This window comes from Cuculus canorus, chromosome Z (genome assembly GCF_017976375.1).
Source record: "Cuculus canorus isolate bCucCan1 chromosome Z, bCucCan1.pri, whole genome shotgun sequence".
Classification (NCBI taxonomy): domain Eukaryota; kingdom Metazoa; phylum Chordata; class Aves; order Cuculiformes; family Cuculidae; genus Cuculus; species Cuculus canorus.
The window spans coordinates 41,779,753-41,804,643 of record NC_071441.1 but is presented as its reverse complement, the minus strand read 5'-3'; the positions used below and the strand labels follow the sequence as shown (position 1 = coordinate 41,804,643).

At 43.3% G+C, this 24,891-nt stretch overlaps 1 protein-coding gene across 2 annotated transcripts; it reads left to right on the top strand.

The window, feature by feature from the left end:
- The first annotated feature begins 4,245 nt into the window (after positions 1-4,245).
- LPL (lipoprotein lipase) lies at positions 4,246-21,992 on the top strand. Of its 2 annotated transcripts, none has more exons than XM_054054853.1 (10): positions 4,246-4,401; positions 11,719-11,882; positions 12,012-12,191; positions 12,804-12,915; positions 14,814-15,047; positions 15,274-15,516; positions 16,622-16,742; positions 17,541-17,723; positions 18,822-18,926; positions 19,892-21,992. In XM_054054853.1, exons 1-10 carry the CDS (start codon positions 4,317-4,319, stop codon positions 19,935-19,937), a joined length of 1,473 nt encoding a protein of 490 aa, XP_053910828.1. In that variant the 5' UTR covers positions 4,246-4,316; the 3' UTR covers positions 19,938-21,992. The 2 variants fall into 2 exon arrangements, with proteins under 2 accessions (XP_053910828.1, XP_053910827.1); XM_054054852.1 differs by having other exon boundaries at positions 4,252-4,401; positions 11,716-11,882.
- The last annotated feature ends 2,899 nt before the right edge of the window (positions 21,993-24,891 follow it).

Sequence of the window (24,891 nt, the reverse complement as noted above, 5' to 3'; positions counted from 1 at the left end):
TACTTTACACAAGGAGGATACCCTCCTTCTGTTGCCTGTGTGGCACTGAAGATGGAAGGAGCCTTCCTCCGAAACAGAAAATGGACAGGAGGAACAGGTGCTTTGTGTACTGCAGTCAGAGCTGCAGCTGTTGCACAGCTCCCCATATTTCTGTACCTTCAGCTGAGCTCTTCTAGGTACAAACAACAGTGAAGTGGCACAGACTGCGTTGCTAAGCAGACACCCAGGTCGTTTCTGCTCTCACCTTTCCCAGCACTGCACACTTAGGGTATTCAAGATAACTATGATATGCAAACTTCCCTGCAACTGAAACTCTTAACCTGCCTGCATGCCTGCCTGTCACTGGACTGCCCCTGCCCCCACTAACAGGTACCCTCATTCCGCACTCACTGCCAGTGTGGAAAGGCAGACAACACTGTGCCACTAGAAGGGTGTGTAGATCACTGTTGGTGGGACAGGCTTGCCACAGGTCTTTCTCAAGAGCTTGGATGGTTTGATGCAGTGCTACTCCTTACACAGAGCACATCAAAGAGGCTCAGTCCAGAATGAAAGAACCTTCACCACATGCGAACCTGTTGCTGTAGTCCAGTCATTATGCACACAAGTAGGGAAGAGTAATTTTTTATTCCCAGACTGGGATTGCATAAAAATGACTGGGTTTGACAAACTATTTCATTAACATCTTTGAAGAAGTTTAAAGTAGGAGAAAAATTTCGGGGTCTTTTTGTTGTTGTTTTTTTTTTTTGTTTGTTTGTTTGTTTTTTGTTTGTTTGCTTGAACTTGTTAGCACGGAAATCACCTAGAAGCTCACTGCACCTTTTTGGATTGAATTTCACTTTTTTTCTTCTGGAGGGGAAGAGAAAGTTTAAATATTTAAAGGCAGAAAAAAGGGAAAAAAAGACTTCTTACTTGCATTTCCTATGCAGAAGGAGAGCAGAACGTGGTTTTTGCTTGTTGCTATGTATATACTTTTGTTGTAAGACCTCTCATTCTAGAAGACCTCTCATTCACAGCTATCATATATTCTATATGAACAGAATTAAAGCAGCATAGGAATTTTCAGGGTTAGCCTCTCTCTCTTCCCTCTACTCCCTTTTTGCCCTGCGTTTCAAACTCTCTTTAGAGCATTGATGTGGAAATTAAATTTTGAGGTTGATTCTCCTCTCACTCGCTGTTGTGCAGGGCCAGTGAATTTGCTAAGGGTTTAGCACAGCAGCAGCCCACGAACCAATGCTGCTCACATTGTGTTTGAGACACTTGTGGGCTTGTTTTGACTTTAACCTTCCACATGGTCTGCGGGTACAAGTACCAGCCTTGTTATGCAACTCTTGTCTCCATTCCCCCAGACTTCCCTCCCTCCTTCTTAGAAACAATGTATTTTCACTGTCACTCTTACCTTCCACCCACTTTGGAATCCTTGGGTACTATAAATCAGGCTCTTTTTTTTTTTACAGACGAAGCTTTGCTTTTCCCTGTAGGACCACATATTTTAGGGAGGAAGCAAAATTCAAATCCAGTTAATGATTGCTGTGAAGTACATTGAGTTAATGCCATGAAGCTTCTTCTCCATCTGATCATGATTATCTGTAAGAGAAAGAAAGTTTTTAAATGTTGGGAAATGTGCTGGGTCAGGCTGGTGCAACTGCTTATCGTTTAGTGTTCAGGGATACATTCTGCCTTCATGAAGTCCCATCTATTTCATATTATTTTGCAGCTGGGTTTACAACAGACTTAGGCAACTTGTTCAAGATCTGAGAAATCAGAATTATCTTCCCCACCCCGTCTTTCATCACTTGAAAGTTTTCTTTTAGTTTCCTTCTTTGTTTTAGGTGGAAATTTTCCACTAACTCTTTCAGAGTATGTCTTAAAAAGAGGCATAAGCATGAGAAGGAGCAAAAAATTATACAAACAAACATTTTCAGTGCAATAAATCAGATTTTATTCTGAGTAGTTTGTAAACCTGCTGCCTGCCCTTGCTATTGATGAGTTTCATGGTCTGTATGGGGAAAAAACTGAACGTCTGGTTACATAAAGCCTGTGGATTAGCAGAGGTTAGTGGGGGCCAGACTGGTCTGCCAAGCATTCCCACTTCTTTTTCTTTTCTACCTGCTTAATCTGATCCTATCGGCAGTTAAAACTGCACTTGCTGCCTTCCCACAGCCATGTTGTAAGGTCAATTTTTGCTGCAATGTAGCTGTGCAAAACAGGAGCCTTCGTGGTCTGTTTCGCTCTGACTGGGTTGGTACTATCGCCTGTGATGAAGGTGGCCTGACAGTCTTCATTACACCAGCTTGCTTTAAACCTTTATTTTAGTTTGCCAAACGCTGCCTGCAGGGACTGGGATTTTCTAGGAAGGATGTCTGAACCTAGATAGAGTCAGGCTTATTTCTAAGGGGGAAATTACACTATAGAGTTTCAAATAAATTAGAAGGAGAGAAAATGCATTGTTTAGTCCACACTTGTGGGGAAAAAAAAAAAAAAAGACATGAGAAAGTTCTTGCTATTGTTTTGACAAAAGAGTCTCAAACTCCCGTCAGAGGATAAGCTCAATACTGAGCAAGCTGCAGCACAAACACAGTTTTTCCCTGCTCACACATTCTCTGGTGAGGAAGGCTGGACTCTCTTCTTACCCACAGCTTCCTCGCCTTTTACCCCCAGACTTCTCACTTTCTACTCCCTGCCTCCAATTCTCACCCCTTCCTACTGCCCCATCCACTGCCGAAGCTCCCTTCCCTCACCCTGCCACCCCGGTTGTCTCAGTTGGAAAGAAAGTCTCAGCACCATCAGTTTATACCTTCATTAAATTCTTCCAATGCCTTCTGGATATAAATAGGTGGTGGCAGTGGAGGAACTTCAAGTTGTGTCCTGGGAGAGTTGTAGTCTCGTTTACAGATCTTACCGGTCTTTTAATGGAATGTAAGGTTGCAAAGGTGACCCAGTTCTGCTACACTTGAGCAACCTCTTATTTAATAGACTTGCTAGTATGAGCAAGGTGTATTTTAGTCTCCTAACGTGCCTGGTCTGAGAAGAATCCGTGAACCTCAAAGTGAATCCAATTTGCTTCACATTGCAGAACCCACGGAGTCCTCATTCCCTGTACGTGTCATAAGATTCTTTATGAAGCTGGGCCTTTGACAACACACCGCACAGTGAAATGAAATCCAGTCTTGTATTAATTTAATATTTTTCCATCACATGTCCTTACATAACTGATCTTTCACCCAGTGGCCATCGACGCGAAGCTGCTTGCAGAGAGGAAACTTTGCATTTCTCCAGAGTACAGATGCCATCTCCAGTAGATTAATTTACACTCCAAATTGTATCCCCTCGAGTGCTGGCAAAACAAGGTTTCTGCAAAGATTTTTGGAGCGAAGGACTAGAAGGCCCGTTGCAGGCACTGGCTGAAAACGCAGTTGGCAATTGGTTCCTGGTGCAAAAGCGTGGATGAGGGGGAAGATTGCCACATCCTGGCTGTGCAGGCAGGACTGATGGGGCGGGCAGAGCCGGGCAGGTGTGGATGGGCAGAGGGAGCCAAGCGCGAGGGCTGTGTCCATGCACACTGATGCACGCTGTCTGAGCTCCTGGGCGCAGAGCTGCCATGCAGCGCAGGAGCTGTGCCATGCAGAGCCGTGCGGGGCAGGAGCTGTGCCGAGCTCGGGGCTGTGCAGCCCAGCAGCTGTGCTGGCCTCGGGGCCGTGCCGGGCAGGAGCTGTGCTATGCGGGGCTGTGCCATGTGGAACCCTGCTGAGTTCGGGGGCCGTGCAGGGCAGGAGCCGTACTGAGCCCAGGGCTGTGCCACGGGGAGCCGTGCTGAGCTCGGGGCTGTGCCGTGCGGGGCGGCAGGAGCTGCGCTGAGCGCAGGGCTGTGCCACGGGGGGCCGTGCAGCGCCCGAGCGGTGCCCACCCGGGGCCGGCAGTGCCACGGCTCCCCGTCCAGCGGCGCCGGCCCGGTGCCGGCCGGGGTCACGGCGCCCCTCGGGGCTGGCTCTCCCCCTCCCCCGCTCCCCCCGCCGCCGGCCCCACCCCCCCCCCGCGCGCCCAATGGGTGCGGGAGCTCATTTGCATATTTGCATACTGGCGGGGACTTAAGGGCCCGGGGAGAAGCACGGGGGTAGAGCCTTGGGTTGTCTGCTGCTGGTGGGGTGCTCTCGCAGAGCGAGTCATTGCTCTCGCGTTAATCTTGCGCTACAGTTGTTTCTTTTCTGTAAAGAGGAAAAAAAAAAAAAAAACTTTTGTTTGGGTTTTGTTTGGTTTTTTTTTTGTTTTTGCTTTTTTTTTTTTTTTTTTTTTTTTGCATTTTTTTCACCAAAACTTCTATGCGGCGGCAGAGAGGAGGCGAGATGGGGAGGAAGGCGCTGCTGGCCGCGCTGTGCCTGTGGCTGCCCTGGGCGGCTCTGGGCGGTGAGTGCGGGGCGGGGGCGGGGATGGGCGGCTCGGGGTCCCGGGGATGCTGCGGGGCGGGGGTGGCCTGAGGGGGCCTCGTAGGGCGCTGGAGGGAAGTGCTGGGGGGATCGGCGTCCCGTTAGAATCGTAGAATAGTTCGGGTCGGAAGGGACCTTAAAGCCCATCCCGTTCCAGCCCATGGCACACGTCCCACTAGATCAGGCTGCCCAAGGCCTCATCTAACCTGGCCTTGAACACCTCCAGGGATGGGGCATCCGCAACTTCCCTGGGCAGCCTGTGCCAGTGCCTCACCACCCTCATAGTGAAGAATTTCCTCCTCGTGCCCAGTCTAAACGTGCCCCTCTCCAGTTTTATACCCATTGCCCCTCGTCCTATCACTACAAGCCTTCATAAGCAGTCCCTCCCCAGCTTTCTTGTAGCTTTTTCAGGTACTGGAAGGTCACTATAAGGTCTCCTCGGAGCTTTCTCGTCTCCAGGCTGAACATCCCCAACTCTTTCAGCCTGTCCTCATAGCAGAGGTGCTCCAGCCCTCTGATCGTCTTTGTAGCCCTCCTCTGGACCCGTTCCAACAGTTCCATAGACTTTTTATGTTGAGGATTCCAGAACTGGACACAGTTCTCCAGATGAGGCCTCACAAGAGAGGAATAGAGGGGCAGAATCACCTCCCTCAATCTGCTGACCACGTTTCTTCTGGCGCAGCCCAGGATGCGGTCGGCCTTGTGGGCTACGAGCGCACATTGCTGGCTAATGTCAAGCTTCTTACCAACCAGCACCCCAAATCCTCTGCAGGGCTGCCCTCAATAGGACAGAGCCAGAGCTGGTTCCCTGCCTGGAACACAGGCACAACCTGCCAGATGCGTGGCGTGGGCTGCGGAAATTTGGGATGGTTTTTCTCTCCCAGGAGCAAAGTGGCTTCTGAGAGAGTCCCTTGTAGGAGGTGGCACAGCGGTGGCTGCAGGGCCAGGTCCCTCTGTGCATGGGACACCAGTCTTGTGGCAACTCTGCATCTGAACTTCCTACAGTTCTTGATCTGGATTGTCTAAGGCAGGACTGAGTTTCATCAGTGCCATGGATAATGTGTTTGGGATGCAGTTAATGCCTTTAATGCAGCAGAATCCATTAGGGCAAATCGTGAACAGAGGGAAACACTCCAGCAGTGTCAGAATGTGCAGATGTGACTGTACTTAAACTGCATCTACTCTAGATGCATTTATGCCTAGGCACCCTCCAGGCTAGAGAAAGTGGAACACCAGCAAATGTTGGCTCCTAGGTGTTCGGTAATGCTTTGTTGTTGAATTACAACATGACTGTAGCTTTAATGAGCAAAAAGACTGTTTTTAGGAGACCACTACACCTCAAACTCGTTAATATCCTGTTGCAGTCTTACTCTTTTACCCTAGTCTAGTAATGACTATCTTTAGAAGTCTACAGCCTTACAAGAAAATGTGCGTGTAGCACTTAGAACTTGTGTGATTCTAAAAGGGGGTATGGGAATAGCTGCTTTTTTCACTGTGGATACCTTTGTTACTTCCTTTGTGTACAGGGAAGCTGAAGGGGGAAGTATTCAGAAGTAAGAGGATGGGATGCTAGGGTGCAGCCGAAGGAATGTGTTCTCACTTTGAATCCAATCCTGTGCCGTCAGAGGCAATCAAAAATACTTTTCATTACAGTATCTTAAGTTCCATACAGTAAAACTTAACAATCTTCCCTGTAGAACAATCTTGAGCAAGCTTTCATCCCTGTAGGAGCTGATTTGCCAGGGACTTACTAATGGTCACATTATTTCTCCTCAGGAACAGGTTATATGAAAACAGATTATGCAATCGTCCGAAAACTGTCCAAGCCTTCAGTCTCCTGCTATTGCACACAATAAAAAGATGTTTTGAAACTGTGGAAAATACATTATCCAGTAATCTAGAATATTAATAAACAACATAGAAAAATATATTCCAGGTGAAGATAAGATTGGTGTTCCAGAATAAACAGAGTTGATAGGCATACATTCCAGTCTCTGTTTTTACTAATGTAAACTCAGAATCGGGGGTTATAGCAGACTCAACTGTTGTGTGATCTGAGCTGCTGGCTTTTGCTGTGGCTGTGTTTAGGATAGACGTGCCAGGGAAGCTGTGGCATGGCCTTTCCTGGAGCATTGCATTTTTGAGAAGGCACAGAGATGATGCTGTCAGGCACCAAAAGCGTGCTAGAGAATAGCATGAGCACTAACACTCTTGAAACTTTGCTGGAATCTCTCTGTGCAGAAACTACTAGCATGGTGTGGCTTTTTCATGCCTCCTTTGCTCCATAATACTGCAAAGGCTGACGGTGATTGCCTTTTAATGTCTTGGGCTAATTCCAGGTATTCCAGAGGGACTGATGGATGGCAAGAGCTCTGCTGGATTGGGTTACAAGCCTCCCAGTTGCATCCGAGTAAGGATCTGTTTGACAGGGAGTGCCTTGGGGAGTAGCAAGCACCCATATGCTCAGTGCAGAGCAGCAGTTCGCCCCTGTTTTGCCAGCTGCAGGACTTGAGCTGGCAGGTCTCTGCTCAGCATCTGAACTTGGGCCCAGTTCCTTTTCAGAGCTGTTGCTTTTTCTGTTGGCTCTGTCTGGGAACTGGAGGAGAATGTACTCTCAGGGTTCTGCAATTGAGACATAAATGAACTTAAAGTTGTGATTTCTTTTACAGTGGAGGCTAACAGTAACCTGACTTATGGGCTAGGTTTCATGGGACTGCAATGCATAGTAGTCCAGTTTGAGTTTATAGTGTACATCAAATTAAACAACAACGCTTTCTGTGATAAAGCCCCTCTATTTCAGCTGACCACAAGTTTGTCTCTGAACTCATTTAGGAATTCAGTATGACTGACTGGATGATCCTAATGCTGATTATCAGCTGAGGGAAGAGTTATTCCAGTTAACTCCAGCTGGTTATGAGAATGTTTGTGTGCAGATGCTTGCTGCTGTGCGTGTGTGTGTACCTGGGCCTCAGTTTCCAGTCCATCACTATAGTTTCTAATTATCTTTACATATAACTAATATTATTCCTGTTTCTGTGTACATTATGCTAGAAAAATGGTTGTTTATCAAAGGTTCCTTTTTTAAAACCATGGTTCAGGTGCACTGATTCTGGCAAATGGATTATCATATTTGGCCTCCTGTGTCTGAAATGGGTGGTTTAACTTTTGATTAATATTCCAGATGCTTTTACTTCCTCAAAACTTGCATTCTCCACCCGTCTGACCAGTGATAAACAGGTGGTTTTTTTTCCATCAAAATCAGTTGCCAGGTTGCCAGCTTTCCATGAAGGAGAGCTGAAGCTGAATTCTCTTGATTTGTATGTAAGCTTGTATTAGGACTGTGTCAGAATGCTTCAAATCTGTGGGATGCTTTCAAGTGGGATGCTTTCACAACAGTGATAGGAGTCCCTAATTGAATGAAGTTTAACAAATTATAAGTCTCAAGTATCTTGAAGTTTAAATAGAAAACAACTGACCTTTCCCACTTTCTAAGTTTTTTTTTTTTTTTTCCTGTGCTTTTTTCCACTTTCTATGATATTCTCTACACCCTGACGTACAGAACAGCTTTTTGGAATTTGAAAACTGAGATTATGTAAGTGGGGGTGTAAGAAAAGCATCAGAAAGTTTGCAGAGTTTGCAAATGAAGTGTGACAACATAGCCTGTAGGGTGTTAGAAAAGCCATCATGGGTCTGAAATTGTGGCTTAATCCTTAATTCTGCTTCTTTTCCTAGTTTCCTAAATAATGCCATTGTAGGTCACCTTCTTAATTTTAAGTATAGAGCAGTGACCAGCAAACTTTGTTGTTGTAACAGAGGCTTATATTTGCAACTGTATCTTGCAATACTCGGCCTGTACCTTTATACCTTTGCTGAGCTAAACCACAGAAAGTGTTGTTTTTAGCAAACATATGGATTTGTTTTGTCTAGACATTTTTAGCTCCAGGTCTGCTTCTCTTCGAGATCTTATTCAGAAATGGACTTGCATTCTTCTCACCAAAACCTACTTTGTTGTCTCAGTATGGATGTATGTAAATTTCTTTATATCCATTTTCTAGACCTACATTATGTAAAACCTGATGCAAATTTGGTGTATTTCTATTCATCTTTCAGAAATGTGCTGAAGATGCTTTAATTTCTGGGTTTCCCATTTTAATTTATTTGGGTTAAAACTCATCATTAATTAACCCATGGTGACTGTGTCCATTGACTGTCTCTGCATTTATTTGGCTTCGTGTAAGGCCGTAAGAATGGGACCAGCTGTTTGACTAGATAAGTCAGGGCATGATTCAAGGAGACTTCTCACTCTTGAGGGTAAGGTATGTGACAAAAGTTTGTGTATGACAAAGTTTGCTTCTGAGTAATTTTTTAGAATAAACCAAGAGACTTTAGGATGCAAAAGTAGAAGTGGGAAATGCCAGCTTTGTGAAGTGTGCTGAGTGTGTACATACTATTATATGCCTTTGTATTGTATTTCTGAAATTTAATCTGCAGAATGTGGGATGTGTGTTGGTACTGCAGGATGCGTGCAAGACAACACGAAGTGCAGACCAATTATCTTACCTCTGAGCCATCCAGAATTTGCAAAGCCAAACTCGGGCAGCTTCTAAGGATAGCTTCTTAATGAACACATCACTAAGAAGTCTGTAACTAACCATGCCTCACATACTTCCCTCATCTAGAGAGTAACTTGTTGCTTGAAACTGAGCGTGTGTGGACATTAGACAAGGTTACAAGGTTTTATGAGCATAAAAGATGCTAACAATAAATACTTCTGGCTTTCTAATTCCTCATACAACATAGCTAAATGAGCAGAATGGCCTTCTGCCATTTCTGTAACTCACAGGCTGTTGCTTTGCAGCTGCCACTTTCCTAGTAGTGACTGCATTTCAGTGCTCCTGTGCCCTTAAATCCCTCCCAAAGATTCTAATGAAGTAGATGAATATTGTAAAACACTTTGCACATCTTTAGTGGTAGGTGCCACTACACTGCAATGTTGTTAAGTTTGGTGCACTTAGGTTTAAGTGTACTTTTCAGTACAGTGCACTTAAAGTTGTAAATTTAGTTTATTACAAGCTTCTTTCCAAAAGATGCGCTGTTTGAACTTGTGTACAAATTCTAGCATGTTTGTGACTAAAAACACGCTACAAGACAGGATATCAATTTAATTTAGATTTTGGATGATTATCAGGTAAGTTTAATTCACAAAGGAAGTGATATCCAAGTATGAAAGGAAGCACTACTACTAGTGAGCAGGTGGACTATTCTTGTTTGCCTTTGTGTGACCGGAAGGCATAGACATAATTGAAAGTCCTTGCATTGTGTGCATTAGTTTAAAGCTGTTCTTGGCCCTTTCAAGGTTTTACTGATTCATTGCTGAATGAAACGTTATAGCTGATATTTTACCAATTGGCTTTTGACTTTTCTGTCTAAAATGTAAATAAGCATTTTTTTTTCAGAAAGGAGTTTTATGCCCTCTCGAATGGTGTGAAAATGAAGTTTTGAATAAGCAAAAACATGAGAGGGGCAACTTCTGAGAAAGATCAGCATTTTATTAGTTAGCTTTGCCTTCAGTTAGTGAAGTCTTAGATTCACCAGTATGTGAATACTTGTACCATTTTGGAAAAGGTGTTTTTCATAAACTTTATCCCTTCTTTTGGGAGAAAGAGGCAGGAAAGGGCCCCTAAGTGTAATTATCCTGGATTAGCTAGCCAGCCTAGTGCAGTCAAGGTCAAAACCTAAAGCTAAGCACTGCCTTTATCCAGAGAATAGTTCTTACTTCCTTGCAGTTCCTTTGCTTTCGGCAGGTGAGAAGTGCCTATGAACTCAGGCAATGGTAAGCTGCTGATAGCAGATGATGGCAGTCTTTCCAAGGTTTGTACATGTACATTTGTTGTCTGCCTGTGTGCTGGTAAGATGTTAGACCTTGATTTCTATGGCTCTCCAAGCACAGCAGGAACCTTCCATACTTAATATAGCTGCCTGAGGGCTATGGGAAACTAAGTTTTAGAACAAATTTTAGAAGAAATCATTCATTCGTTATTCATTACCTCTGAGTCATGCAGCGCGACTTCATGGAGCAATGCATATCTGCCAGTTATCACAGAGAAATCTCTTCTGCAATGGGAGAAAGAAGGGGAGTAGAAGTTTGTTACGCATGTCTGGCATGAGTTCCTCACTGTGTGTGTCCCTTGCGTTCCCTATGGTGTCTTGGAGCTATTAATTTCTGTGTTTAGGGGTTTGTGAAATCTAGGTGATCATGATGCCAGGAAACACAACACTGAGCAGGACAGAGTTGGCCTGAGTTCAGCTGCACTTGGAAAACAGGCAATCAATATTTGCTAAATGCAGGTTGCCAAAGTAAGTCCTAATTTTCAAGAAGCAGTTCACAGTTAATTACAGGCTGGGCTGGCTATAGAGGTACTTAAGTGTTGAATCAGACATACATTTAAGTTTCTTCCCAGACAAAGAAGTAGTGAGCGTGAAGCCTAAAGTCACTTCTCTGCCCTGGCAGGAACAAAGGGAAAATTTATTTTGAGGGTGGAAGCTGGAGTGAAATCGCTAGGAAGTGATCTTTTCAGGCCATCACATGCTTTGTTGCCATCAGTACATGACATGATCTCTGCCCCCCACCCTTCAAAATAGTTACGGCAGAGAAAGATTTCAGGTGGTCAGAAAATACGCTATCTTCAAAATACAAGTTTCTGCTTTGCTAGTTCTGTTTCCTTAATGGGATTTTGAACTACTTACCTGCTGATTTTCTTTCTTGGTAAAGAGTTAAAACTTGCATTTTGTAAAAAAGTGGTGACTTTGCAGCTCTTATTTTTAACGCACTGCAACTGCTGGGTCTTATGAAGACTTTGGTGGTGTGTTTTCCACATCATGACCAATAATCACTGCCTAACAAGGCTCTTCATAACACCCAGCAGTTGCAAAGTCTGTGATTATATGGTAGGAACTTCTGCTTTCCTGTATATACTGTCTGTGGCTGTCCTAAGCAGTTTTCTGCGCTGCTGGGGTAATTTACAGGTTTCTTGTTAATAATGGAATGGGGAAAATACTGACTCCTAAGAGGAAGTCATATGCCTGACAGCTGGCCAGATTCCCATTATTTTAGCAGGACCTTGGAGGGAGAGCCATTTTCACCCCTTGATATCTTCTTTACATGGTCACTGTAGTGCAAAAGGAGTGCTGTAATAAATGGAAACCACATGATTCCATCTCTTGACTGCTACTGAAATCTCTCCAATATCCTATCTGTGACTTCTGAACACTGTTGTATCCTGTGCTTTCGTAGCAGAAGCTGAGACCAATTTCGAGGGAATTGAGAGCAAGTTTTCCTTACGGACACCTGCGGAGCCCGATGAGGATGTGTGCTATCTGGTTCCTGGGAAGGTTGACAGCCTGGCACGGTGCAACTTCAACCATACTAGTAAAACCTTTGTGGTGATCCATGGATGGACGGTAAGAAGGGGGAGGAATTTCCCTTCTAGTCACACTTCTCATAAACTGCTAGATATGTTAACCTAGGTAGCTGTCTGCACACCATGGATAATATTGATATCTCATTTTTTTAATAAAAAAACCCAACAGGTGACAGGAATGTATGAAAGTTGGGTCCCGAAGCTGGTGGATGCTCTGTACAAGAGGGAGCCTGATTCAAATGTCATTGTGGTGGACTGGCTAGTTCGAGCTCAGCAGCACTACCCAGTGTCTGCTGCATACACTAAGCTGGTGGGAAAGGATGTTGCTATGTTTATTGACTGGATGGAGGTAAGATATTTAGTCACCTGTCTCACACTGTACATAATGCCCTCGTAGACAAAACATTGATGTTGCTGTGTTAATCATACTGTTAAGCTGTTGCAGACGGTGCATCTGCTGCACTGGCAAAATCCTAACATAAATTTAATAGTTTTCTTATGCAAGAAGGCCTTTTATAGTACATTCCAGGAACTTAATCTTGTCGTCTGTGGAGCCCTGTGGATCTGCAGGATTTCTGAGGGCTCTATGAGAGGTAGCTGTGAAAGTCAGAGGCAAATATGTTATAGAGCAGACAGCCCTTGGGAAACAGAAGTCTATCCTGCTTTTGGGGAAATACTTAGGAGATCTGTAAACTGGTGAGGAGGGGGTTGCTGAAAGCTGTTTATATAATACAGAGCCTTTTGTTCTGTCCTTCACTCTGCATTCCTCTCTGATTAGAATTTTGCCTTAAGTTAGTTAACTCAAGTGACCTGGTATGGCACATATTGTGTTAATGGTTTTTAGTGTTTCTTCTATTATTCATGGCTTTAAGGGTAATTGCAGTGTTTACAAAACATTTTCCTTTGTTTTCTGATGTTTCCTTATTTGACTTCAAACTCTAAACAAATGTGTCTTCTGCAGGAGCAATTCAATTATCCTCTCAACAATGTCCACTTGCTGGGGTACAGTCTAGGCGCTCATGCTGCTGGGATCGCTGGGAGCCTAACCAAGAAGAAAGTGAACAGAATCACTGGTAAGAAAACCTGTGGTTTCTGAAGAAAACCAGTAGAGAGTCCATGCTGAAATGTTATGTTCCCCAGGAAAATAACCAGAATAGTTGTTGCTCTTTGGCAGCTTTTGTGTTGTGTTCATTCTTTGTTGAATCAGCGGGTTGATATTTCTGTAGTAGAATTGGAAAAGGTCCAGTAAAGAACAACAAAGGTGGTGGGTGAGAAGCCTTGATCTACTTCTGCACAAGAAATGAGTGAGTAGGCAGTGATTCATCAGCTATGAAAAGAGACTAGATTGGGAGGACTGTGATTGAGACTGGACAAATCCAGGGCTTGGGGAGGGTCACAGTATCTCTTACGTCGTGAGAACTTCAGCTGGTTGTCTTCATCCAGGCAGCCATTCCTTGCAGCTGGTGGGAACCGTTCAGAAAGAACGGGAGGCAGGTCCACCTGTACTGGGCGTAGTATCTGCAGAGCTTTTTGTGGTGGGATGCTGTGGATGCAATAAGTTTATGAGTTCAAAGGGATGCTGGACAGATAAGCAGAAGAGATCCACTGTAAATTAAAAAAGTTAGTTTGACAGGCTAAAGTGATATTGTAGACTGAAAATAATACTGGGAGAGTTTTATGAAGGGGAGGGAAGTATTCATTTTCTTGCCCTGCTGTATGTGTGCTTTGTCTGCTTGGGGTGATTTTTGGAGGCTGATAACTGTGGTAGACAAGGCAGAGTGCACGGCTGCTCTGGGACTGGTTTACAGGCCAGCACCTGGAGAGCTGAGCCGGGAGCACTGATCTCTATGACAAAGGAAATGCAAACATCAGCAAATGAGTCTAAGAAAACAGTTCATCTGTGGTGCCTTTGAGAGTGCTTGAGAGCTGCATTCACTGGGAGCCTAGCTCCATTCCTCCTGGCACCCTTTGCCCTTTCACCTGAGCCTGGCTTGTCATCCCAGATCCACAGGCATGCTGGGGATATGGGCTAGGCAGCAGTCACATCAGGAAAGGCTGACTCCTGATAGGTGGCAGATTAAAATTAAAAAGGCCAAAGCACTAGTCCTTCTACCATTCCTTTCTCTCAGCTGCAGCTTTATTGCTTTCACTGAAGCTGCCAAATCACTCAAATACCAGTAGCCTCAGTTATGCTCCCGTGGTTGCTTTCAGTGCCCAGACTGAACCTTTGCCTGGGGAAGCACCACAACCCACAGGGATTGATGAGATATGGTCCTTGAAGTCCTCACGGCAAAAGGGGAGGCAGCTGGGTGAGACTAACCAGTGTTGGGCAACCTAGATGCCTGTTCCCTGCTGAGGGCTGCAGGAAAGACATGTTCTTTCAGCTTCAGCTCTGTCTTCAGCCATCTTTCAAGTAGTTGTCTGGATTCAAGAGAACTTGTTCACTGGCAGAATAGTTCTGGATGTTTTTTATGTCAGTGTTGCTGCAGCTTCACAGTTTACCATACTAATCCCCTTCCCCTTAGGCATGCAGACAGTGAGGCTCTTGTTTGTTTCCTACTTGTTCCCCTTGCAGGGAGATAGAAGCAAGAGATTGTCCAGATTTAAGACACTTTAGATAAAAAAGTTACAACCTCTCTGTTTCTTTACAAGAGAGGAAGACATTGAGAAAATATTTACTAGCCTGTTTCTTCCATCCACTGGAAATGCCTGTGAGGAAGTTACCTGGGCTTCTTTACATATGTTCACATACAAATTAATTTTTTAAACAGTGACAGGATTTCAAGGTGGTGTATTTGATTATCCTGCATACTCTAATGCTGCTTAAATAATCCCACTGTAATGTCTGTAGTGACACCAACACCGTATGCAATACTCCAGCCCAATGTGTTACCCGAGTTTGCCATTTATCACTGTCAGTGTCTTTGGCAAACAATCTGAGGTTTTTTTCTTTGTGATTTGCCCCATAAAGGGCTGGATCCAGCTGGTCCTACTTTTGAGTATGCCGATGCCCTCACTCGCCTCTCCCCGGATGATGCTGACTTTGTGGATGTTCTACACACCTACACACGAGGCTCTCCGGACCGCAGCATTGGGATCCAGAAGCCTGTTGGACATATAGATATTTATCCTAATGGTGGTGGTTTCCAGCCAGGTTGTAACTTGGGAGAAGCACTTCGTCTGATTGCTGAAAAAGGCTTTGCAGGTGAGGTTGCTCTAAAACAAACAGTATAACATCTGTCAAAGGACAATCTTCAATAGCCTGCAGGCTTCCTACAAGCAAAGAAGGCAGAGAAACATTCTGTAAAGTGTTTTAAAAGTCATCCTTTAAAGCCCAGCTCTGGCATAGAGGATTGTGCCTGTTGATAGCATTGCTTAGGCTTTTATAGCGTTATTTGCATGTGTGAAAATATTACTCATTTTCTTTCAAGATGTGGATCAGCTGGTGAAATGCTCTCATGAACGATCCATCCATCTTTTCATTGACTCCCTTCTCTATGAAGAAAAGCCCAGCATGGCCTACCGCTGCAACACAAAGGAGGCCTTTGAGAAGGGTCTTTGCCTGAGCTGCCGGAAGAACCGCTGCAACAATTTGGGTTACAAGGTCAACAGAGTGAGAACGAAGAGGAACACAAAAATGTACTTGAAAACCCGTGCTCAGATGCCTTATAAAGGTAGGTCCTACTTGGTTGCTGGAGAGAAGACTGATACTTTTGAACTATGTGTTAAGGTGGGTGCATGCTGCAGATGATGGTATTGTTGCTTTGGTGGCTGTGTCTGCCGCTTGCCATTAAGCTCAAGCTAAGGTGTAGAGTCAGAAAAAATATCATCTTACTTAAGCTGTGGAGATGGAGGTAGAATACAAAAAGCAAGGTATTTTATAACAAATTTCTAAGTAGAAAATTAAGGCTCTACTGTGGCCAGAGTAATCCTTGGAACAACTGAGTCTTCCAATTTTTTTTTTGTGTTTTTATCCAAACTAATTTTTCATATTTCTAGGAAAATAACCAGCAGAGCTCAGCCTGATGAGCAACTTCTTGAAAGATGCACAACCACTGAACTAGTGCCTTTTGTAGTGCCTTTGGCAGGGGAGCACAAGCTTTCATTAAAATACCATGGCACTTTTTGATTCCTGTTGCCACAGTGGTAGATCTGAGAAGGACGTTGCCAGAAAAAACTGGAAGGCTTTCAGCTTGAGAAATAGCTTTTGAGTAGGATTTTACCACTTCATTTTTTTTCTCATTAGCTTTGGCTGTGACACATAGTACGCTTATTGTGTACATTGTGTGATGGACCATCAATGAGAGGGGGCACGTTCCTGTAGTAGAACAGATGCAGGACTAGTTCTGTTGTCATTTGGTGCTTAATCTGCAGTGTTAGTGGGTTGATTTTTTTTTTTTTTATTCTCTCCAGCAAAGGTCCTATATGAAGAAAGTACAGCTCACTTGTTTCAAGGCAAGGGTGGCAAATCTTACATATTTATAACAGATTTGAAGGTGATACTGTAGAGTCTGGGGTTATTATAGTGGCAGTCGACTAAAATGCAGGGTTTAGTCACAAGAACTGTGAAGATATTTTTTTAATAGTGATTCCCTTGCATCCTAATCTTTACCTGCTTCTGAAAATAGTTTTCTAGATACGTCCTGGAAGGAACTGAACTCCTCAGTTTAGTGATGTAGGCATATTCCAGCCTAAGATTTGTATGGGTGTTTTTGTCACCAGCAGTCTCTCTGGAGATTGAGTTTTTTCCTAATGGCCTTTTCTGTTGTGTTCCTCCAGTCTTTCACTACCAAGTCAAGATCCATTTCTTTGGAAAGACTAATACAACCAAGACAAACCAGCCATTCCTGATCTCCCTCTATGGCACTCTAGATGAGAGTGAGAACATTGCTTTCACACTGTGAGTAGCTACAAAAACAACTACGATGTACTGTTGAGTCTGCCTAAATCTGTTGAAGTCCCAGCTAGAGAACTTGTTCTAGCTCCACCTACAGTAATCTTATAGGGTCCTAGAATCTGCCCTTCCCCTTGACTAAGGGGACACATCCATTGCTGTGTCCAGGAGCTGTTACTGACAAGATATCTGAAATAGGGAAATATGAACTCTGACCTGTGGCTCAACCTAATAAGAATTTCTTGCATGGCAGGTTTCTTGTTTTCTTCTCTTTTTGGTATTTTTATACCATATTCCAGCTGTTCTAAAGCTTCTTAAAAGCACACTGCAACCTGGAGTTAATTAGCTGCTGGATCTCAAGGCCTCAGTGCAGAAATTGAGGAAGACATGAGATTCACTTCCACAGCTCTGCAAACAAGCAGAAGTCTGTGCTCACATTCTTGCACCTGGGCTGACAGGCAATAGGGCTAGAAAATACTGGTTTGCTTTTTACTTTAAGGAACCTAAACTGTTCCTGACTGCTTGTTTGGCTTTTCTGAGAGCCACCAGTCACTGGAGAAGACCCCTGTTGCCTGCAGTTTTTCTCAGGGTTTTATCACTATTGCTGTAGAAAGCTTTTACTTATGCCTCTGCAGAAGTTTAAGGTGGTTTTAACGTGTTCCATTTGTTGGAACTGTGGAGAATGTTGTTTCCTCCTGTGAAATACATAAAATCCTGGTTCTATGCTTCCTCTTAATTTTCTTTTTTTTTTCTCTGACAATTCCCATATCTTTTTTGTTTGTTTCCTTACTCCCCTCCCTACAGGCCTGAAGTCTCCTCAAACAAGACTTTCTCCTTCCTGATTTATACAGAAGTGGACATTGGTGACCTACTTATGCTGAAGCTGCAGTGGGAGAAAGACACCTTCTTCAGCTGGACAGACTGGTGGACTCCTTTTGCATTTGACATCCAGAGAGTCAGAGTGAAGTCAGGAGAAACCCAGAAAAAGTAACTTGATTTGATTGTTACAAGCTGTATTAGTTTTAATTGACAGTATTTCTAGATTTCTTCTGTCTTGCTGGATGGGGCAAAACATGGGAGGCAGTTAAAAATGGGTACAGCACTCATAATCGGGGCTCCAGTGGCACCAGTCATTAATGTCAGCCAGGAGGTTCAGTTGGTTGCTTCCATCATAGCATTGTCTCCTGTGCCTCAGATTAGTTGTAATATGCAGAAGAGGATCTCTGTGAACCAGCATTTCTTATTGTATTTGCAGTTTTTTCTCTTGCTGGACACTTGCACAGGTTTTCTTTCAAAGGGCTTGCTTAGAAGCAGATTTTTAGAAACTATTCCAAGGTTTGCAGAAAAATCGTTGCTTTTTTAAGCTAGATTTCCTTAGGGGTTGGGAATACCCGAATGGTATGTGAAAACACATTACTGTTACTGGATGCTGCTAATGCGTGAATGTTAAACAGCGACATCTGAATGGAACTGCTTTGACCTGAATCTTTAGAAGTACACACATTCAGTAGTCATGAGATCAGCTAGCAATAAATGGACACAGAACCAAGTGTACATGTCGTATGTACAGTACTGTGAATAATATGTTCCTTCTTTGAATAAACAAGGCAGTCACTTTATCAAAGAACAGTTGTCAGTGCTGAACAAGTATAAGGGTTGTGAAAGTACTGATAAATGGAAAGCAACTGCTTAGGTTTGCTGGAATTGGCAACCTACTTTTTTTTGCAAACATTTGAGGGAGTAAGGCTTTCTTCCAAGATCATTCACCCAATAAATGTCACATAAGGACTGGTGTAAGTAGAGGTCTGAGAGACTTTGGGATAGAGCTTCTGCTGTCTTGGCCACAGAAGATTTTATGCCAAGGGTCCATGAAAGTTATGGCTACAGTTGGAGATCCATGCATAATGCATTTACCATTTTTTCTTGCACAATGTTTCTTTTGTGAATGGAACTCGCTCAAAAATTTGTTACAGGCTTGTAGTGTCCCACAAAGTATAATGACCAGTTCCAAGCATCAGTCCTGGTCCAATGGTTAGATAGAGATATCTGGTTCAGTTGTGTGATTGTCTGATATTTATTCCACAGGGTGGTATTCTGTTCTCGAGATGGCACTTCACGTCTCAGTAAGGGAGAAGAGGCAGCAATATTTGTGAAATGCTTGGAGCAGCCTGTCAACAGGAAGAGAGGAGGGTATGAATGATAAGTTGTTGGTTTTGGGTTGGAGGACACTTGGGTGGTAGCAAGATGATCTAGTAAAACTTACTGATTTGGTTGGCTTGTGCACTAGTCTTCTCAAGGTTTCAGAAGCATCACAACTCAGACTAATCTGAGGTTTGTTTATGGCAGCTTTGACAGCTGAAAAATCCCAAATTTGGTTCTCTGCTAACCATTTCCTTGTGTGGTTGTTAGCATGTCTGAAAAGCAAGTACAAGTCACTGGCTCACATTTACATAGTGGCCAAGTATAAATGGCTGCTACAAGGCTTACATGCAAGGCACTAAAACAAATGGGAAAACGTGCCTCTATCTAGAGATGCCCCAATTGAAGAATGTCCAAACATCCGTGCTGACTTAAGTCCAGAGCCCTCCCTCTGCACTGGCCAGCACCAGATTCAGAGGCTGGTACAGGGACTGACTCCCTGGCACACTGCTTTCTGCTGGCAACTGAGGTGAGCAACTTCCTGAGATCTACAACTCTGATTTGGATCAGAGATTGAGTCTTTGTGTTTAATAGCCTTTGGTGCACTATAATTTTTGATCAATAGTTTTTCTGACCCAGAGTAAACTTTCAGATGTGGGGCCAGATTTATTTGGACTTTATCCACCAAAGTTTGAGCTGGAAAAGTGGTTATATTTATTTTAGTGTAATTGCTGTGTGTGAAAGGTCTCATGGGGACACTTCTAGACCGAGATAGAGTTCTGCATAAAAAGGCACGTGTGCTGACCTTCACTCAAGGGCAATGACCTGGGGAGGCCTTGAAAGCTCTTTGTATGTTTGATGTGTAAACTCAAACAGCAGCCAGGAAAAGTCCAAGCACATAGTTTTATTTTCCTCTTGAGTAGTATTTTTTAAGCCTTAAGTCTCAAAACCAGGGCAAAATGGAACAAGTGTTTTATGCCTTCCTCTCCACCTTATCTGTCTCTTTTCCCTTACAGTTCCAAGAAAGCCTCTAAAGAAAATTCTGCTGAGGAATCCGCTTAAGTGACAAGAATGAAGATTTTTCCATACTGGGGAGGAGGAGAGTCTGTTCATCCCTGTCAACTAGGTGTTCAGAACCAAATATATAGAAATATTTATCTGCTGCTGGGTTTTTGCCTGCTATTCCTAGCTATCTTAGGAGACTTCTTGTAAGGAAGTCTCGGCATACAAAGTTACTAACCATAAATACATTATCCAAATAGTTAAAAGCAAAGAAACCCACAAAACAACTAGCCAAAGGCTTGACTACTGGGAAAGAATAAGTAATTTTGCTTAATCATCGTGCCTTGTGACAAGGTTTCTTGACATTACATCCCCCTATAGCAATTCTCTGGTATTTGTTGAAAAGAAGTAAAGCCCTGTACCTGGCTCTTCTTTCTTTTCAGGAGTCTTCCAGAAATGGACACGTTTTTCTTCTGTCTTGGCTGACTGAATTTTCAGACAGTTCATTGGCTACAGTTCATTATCTTCCATTGTGTGTAGTGAATGAATAGGTTACTTATGTGAAGAGAAAGACTTGCTGTGTGTATTACTAGAAGGTGTCATGACTGACTTATTATGGGGATGAATTTTATAGTTTGTGGTTATGAATGTGTTTTACTGGGGGTAGATGCCAGTGCTGCTTAGCAATAGGTATGATCTGTTAAGCTATATACTTCTGTGCAGCTTACCCTGGAAAATACCTGTGTTCTATACAGACATTCAGCTTTTCACGTGTGCTTTCATTCCTTGAAAACTAAACCATCTAGGCTCCAACACTATGAATGAGGAACTGCAAAGAAATTGAGCTACAAGAAACTGCAGGAAGCATATTTTTTTTTTCCCCCTACCACCTGCTTGCATCCTGTATGCTAAAACTACTACAGTTTCTCTACTCTTTGACCCCAAATGTCAGTCATGCTGCTGAATGGCTGCTGTGTGCAGTCTTCAGTGTGAGTGGATCCACTCGGCAGGTGAGAAGTGTGCTCATGCTTCCCTGTACTGGAATTGTGGCTTGCCAGTGGGCCACCTTGGATGTTGCTTGACTGTGATACAGTGCTAGATGCTAGGAGCTGCTTGGTTTCTTGCCAAAAGGTGGAATTCAGCAAGGAGCAGCAGCTGTGAGAGGAGCCTGATTGTGTGATGTATAAGAATGAATGCTCTGAAAAACACTTGAATTCAACATACTGCAAGTTGTCAGATATGGATATGTTGAAGGCATTTTGCTTCCCTTTAGTAAACATGCAATTTTTCTAGTGCTCTGAAAGGTTCATAGCCCTCTTAGCTTTATAGAAGATTAAAAAAAAAAAAAAATACTGGGGAGTCAGAAGAGCTAGACACTTGGAGAAGTGTGATGTGAGCTATTGATGCTGGTTCTTGTAGACTTTACCTTGCATGTCCAAGTGTGGAGGTGGTGTTTCCTCCAGTATCCCATCTTGAAAGCAAAACCAACATGTATGTGTTTGTGTGCACAGTTTGTGTTTTTTTTCCAGCTGTGGCTGCTAGTATATTTGGGGATAAGTCTTAAACAGTGCAATAGGTTAAAATATTAATAATTCTGAAACTGCTTACATTTGATTTCCTAACCCTTAAACTACAGCATAGATGTGATGAGTCACTGAGGGTGGGGTTGAGCCACTGCATTTGAGACCTCTAAAAATAAATATAATGATTTATTCCCTATGGACTTCACGTTTTGTTGCAATTTTCTATTAAGAGTTTGCTCTTTATACAGGATCAAATACAAACACATACAGAACTTGGATACAAAATAGTGAAGATTCTTGTACATGAGGACACATGATTTAGCTTTGGATGTTATTTATTAGCTGTAAATAAGATATTTATGTGTGTATGTAAAGGTAGTTTGTATATATTGCTAAAGTTGCTGACAAGTCTCTGCACTAATACAGTTGTAGTATTAATCCTGTATATAGCTTTCAGAGATTTTTATCGACAAATCGCACTGCATTATTTCCTATGTGGTTAATGCATATTTTTTAAAAAAGAGAGCTCCTCAGTTTTGTACAGAATGGAAACCTATAGTTTTAATAAAATTCTCAAACTTATGCCAAAGTCACTAGTTTCCTTTTGGTGAAAATTGCTGTATATCTTTTATTTGGAGGCCACAGCCTTTTATTTGGATTCTGGGGTGAAAAGATGGGGTAACACTTTTCTTTTTAAAGCAATCTGTGATATTTTTGTTTTCAATTTTCTTTTGGGAAATGCAGAAATCTTGTATGAAGACATCAAGGAATAACTCTGTGCCAGCAAGTGTCCCAATTACAAGCGAAGTGACTTCTCAGCTGCTGGTTTCAGTTTTCAAGTTTTGTGGCCTTGTAAGAACACCCCTTAACTTTGAAGGACTCATTTCCCCTTTTTTTTTGGCAAATGCAGCTCCTTGGTGTACTAAAATAAAGGTGTTCTGATCCTGTGGTCACAGGAGGCCAGCACCACTCCCTTAAGACCACCACTGAATGCTCTTACTTGCTCAAAGAGACTGCTCTTCAGCAGTAGAGCTTCACTCTTCTTGAAACATGAGGGAAAATATGCAATGAAAAGGGGGTGGGTGCAAAGGCAAAGGATGAATACCGGAAGAGGGATGAAAGGGAAGTAGTGTAGGGAGTATTCCCTGGGGGAATGAATGGGAAAGGGAAGACAGGAGGAATGCAATCTGCAGAGAGGTCATGGAAAAGATCTCAGCAGCTGTTCTAAGGGCTGCTGCTTTCTCTTGGTTGGTAGGTGGGTTGGGGGACTGGAAAGACTTGGAAGTTACAAGGCAAGATCTGTGACCGCGTCTTCTACAAGCATCATGCTATTGCTACTCTTTTAAAGCCACAGCTACCTCCCTACACTAAATGAAACACCTTATTAGGTAAAGCAGAGAAATCACTTCTGGTGCGTGATAGGAATCCAAGTGTCACCTGTGAACCTTCAGAGACATCCCTGCCCCCTTACAATCCTTTTCTCTTCAGATATAGTTGTGTTGACTTTCAGTGAACAAAACATCAGAAGCCTTTCTACTAGCGAGACATTGCAAATGTGTTGGTTCTAAAACTACCGTGGTTAAATGCAGATACTGAAACCAAATTTTTTGTAGAGGAAAGAATTACAGTAGTTGTAGCATTTCCTTGTTGCTTACACTTGTCAGTGCAGGATTGTCCATATTCTGACACTTGTCATTCCAGACATAGCAGTATTAAAATCCTCAGATCCAAGGGGACCAATAGAACTGCCACTAAGTCATCATTCAGGAAATAAATTTCCAGCTTCTCTTGCTGCCTCTTTCCAGAAAAGTCTTCTAGTCAGATGTCTTTTGTAGGAGGTCTGAAAAGTCACCAGTTTACATGTAAACAAATAAAGGGATTAGCATTTTCCAGGAAATGAGAAGAGGAAGGGAAGGGAACCATTTGGCAGAACATCCCATGTAGAACTTGTCTCAACAATGCCTTTATATCCGTATGTGGTGCTATCTCTGTTCAGCAATGCTCAGGATGCTTCCCTAAATCATTTCAGGTTAGATCAGCCAGAACAATGCATCCATATCAGAAAAGCAGATGCTAAACAGGGCTTACTTTGGGTGTAGCAGGTGTTAGCATGCGAGTGCAGTGTATGTCCAATGATGTAATCTCCCAACCATTCATGTCAGATAAACACCATGTTCTTCATTGTAGGCCCTTCCTGTAGGAAGGAACCTGATATCTGTCATTAGTCTCGCTTCTTGCCAATGAGTCTGGAGAGTCTCTGTACTGTTCATCACCCCACCGCATTGAACCACTCAGTGAGCAGTGAGACAGTCTGGCTGGCCATCTGTTTGCCCTCAAAAGTGCCAGGAAGTTAGGACACATCTTGTGTTGCTCCACCTATCAAAGTTGTTTTGTGTTTTTTTTTTTTTTTACCCACAATTAGCTGAAAACCTGGAATCTTCTAAGCAGTGAAACAAAGACACTCCCAAACAGAGACCACTGTCAGCTTCCTTTCTTCATATGCACAGATGCTCCATGGAAATTAGGGGCATTGGGAACAAAATCCCATGCTAGAAGAGGTTGGAAAGACGGCAGGAATAGCTACAATTTTTCAAAAGAAGCATTAGGAAAAAAAGACTTCAAAAGGTTTCCTTGTCAGGTCCTCAGCCTTTGGTGAGGGCCTTGTTTCATTCCTGTAGCACAATGTAGTCAGGATCTTTTGGAGTTTCCTCCTGCAGCACGGAAAGCTGCTGCTGCACAGGACTCCTTTAACGCTTAGCATTAGAAACCCCTCCCATGGCTGACTCTGGATGTGATGGGAGAGCTACCGTGCTTGTGCTCCTGGTGAAAAAGCCAACTCTGCCCTCACAGTGCGAGGCCTAATCCAAACCCCATGTGAGCCTTTGAGAGCTTTTGTAAGACGTGGCATGATACCTGAGTTTTAAAATGAAAGTACATATTGAGCTTTCTTGCCTTTGCTCCTCTTATGAATCATAACCAAACTGAGTGCATATATTGTCAGGACATGATTTGCTCAGTCACTAGGTTAAGTACCAGCTCTGGATGAATTCTCATGAGTATTCCCCGCATATCTTGGCCGGTAAAGACTTGCTTATGCCATAACAAACAGCATAATTGCAGTGATGTAAATAGTACCAAAATAAAATCAAAAAGAAAAGAAGAAGAAGGGAGGGAGAAAGACATTATACGTAACACCTCATTAAAGATCTAGAGGCTACTGTGGGAGTGTATGAGACCAAGACAACCACAAACCAACCCCACCGTTTGCCTTGGCCTTGCTGGAAGGCCAGATGTTCTCATGGGCAGTGAGAGCCATCTCAGGGATGCTCTCATGTAACTCCAACTCATTGCTCTGTGTGGCATACTACTCCCATGTCTCAGGTGGTGTGCCCCTTCCAGACCCCAGCTGGGTCTTGCTCTGAGGCTATGTGTAGCCCACTAATTCATAAGTTCCTCACTGTTGCCAAGGTGTAAAATGGGAAACAGCCGAG

What these genes read in the sequence shown, in the direction of transcription:
- LPL (XM_054054852.1), top strand. Translation starts at nt 4,317, where the DNA reads ATGCGGCGGCAGAGAGGAGGCGAGATGGGGAGGAAGGCGCTGCTGGCC. An exon ending in GAAAGTGAACAGAATCACTG is followed by an intron (nt 12,916 to 14,813) that starts GTAAGAAAACCT and finishes TGCCCCATAAAG; the next exon opens with GGCTGGATCCAGCTGGTCCT. An exon ending in GAGAACATTGCTTTCACACT is followed by an intron (nt 16,743 to 17,540) that starts GTGAGTAGCTAC and finishes CCCTCCCTACAG; the next exon opens with GCCTGAAGTCTCCTCAAACA.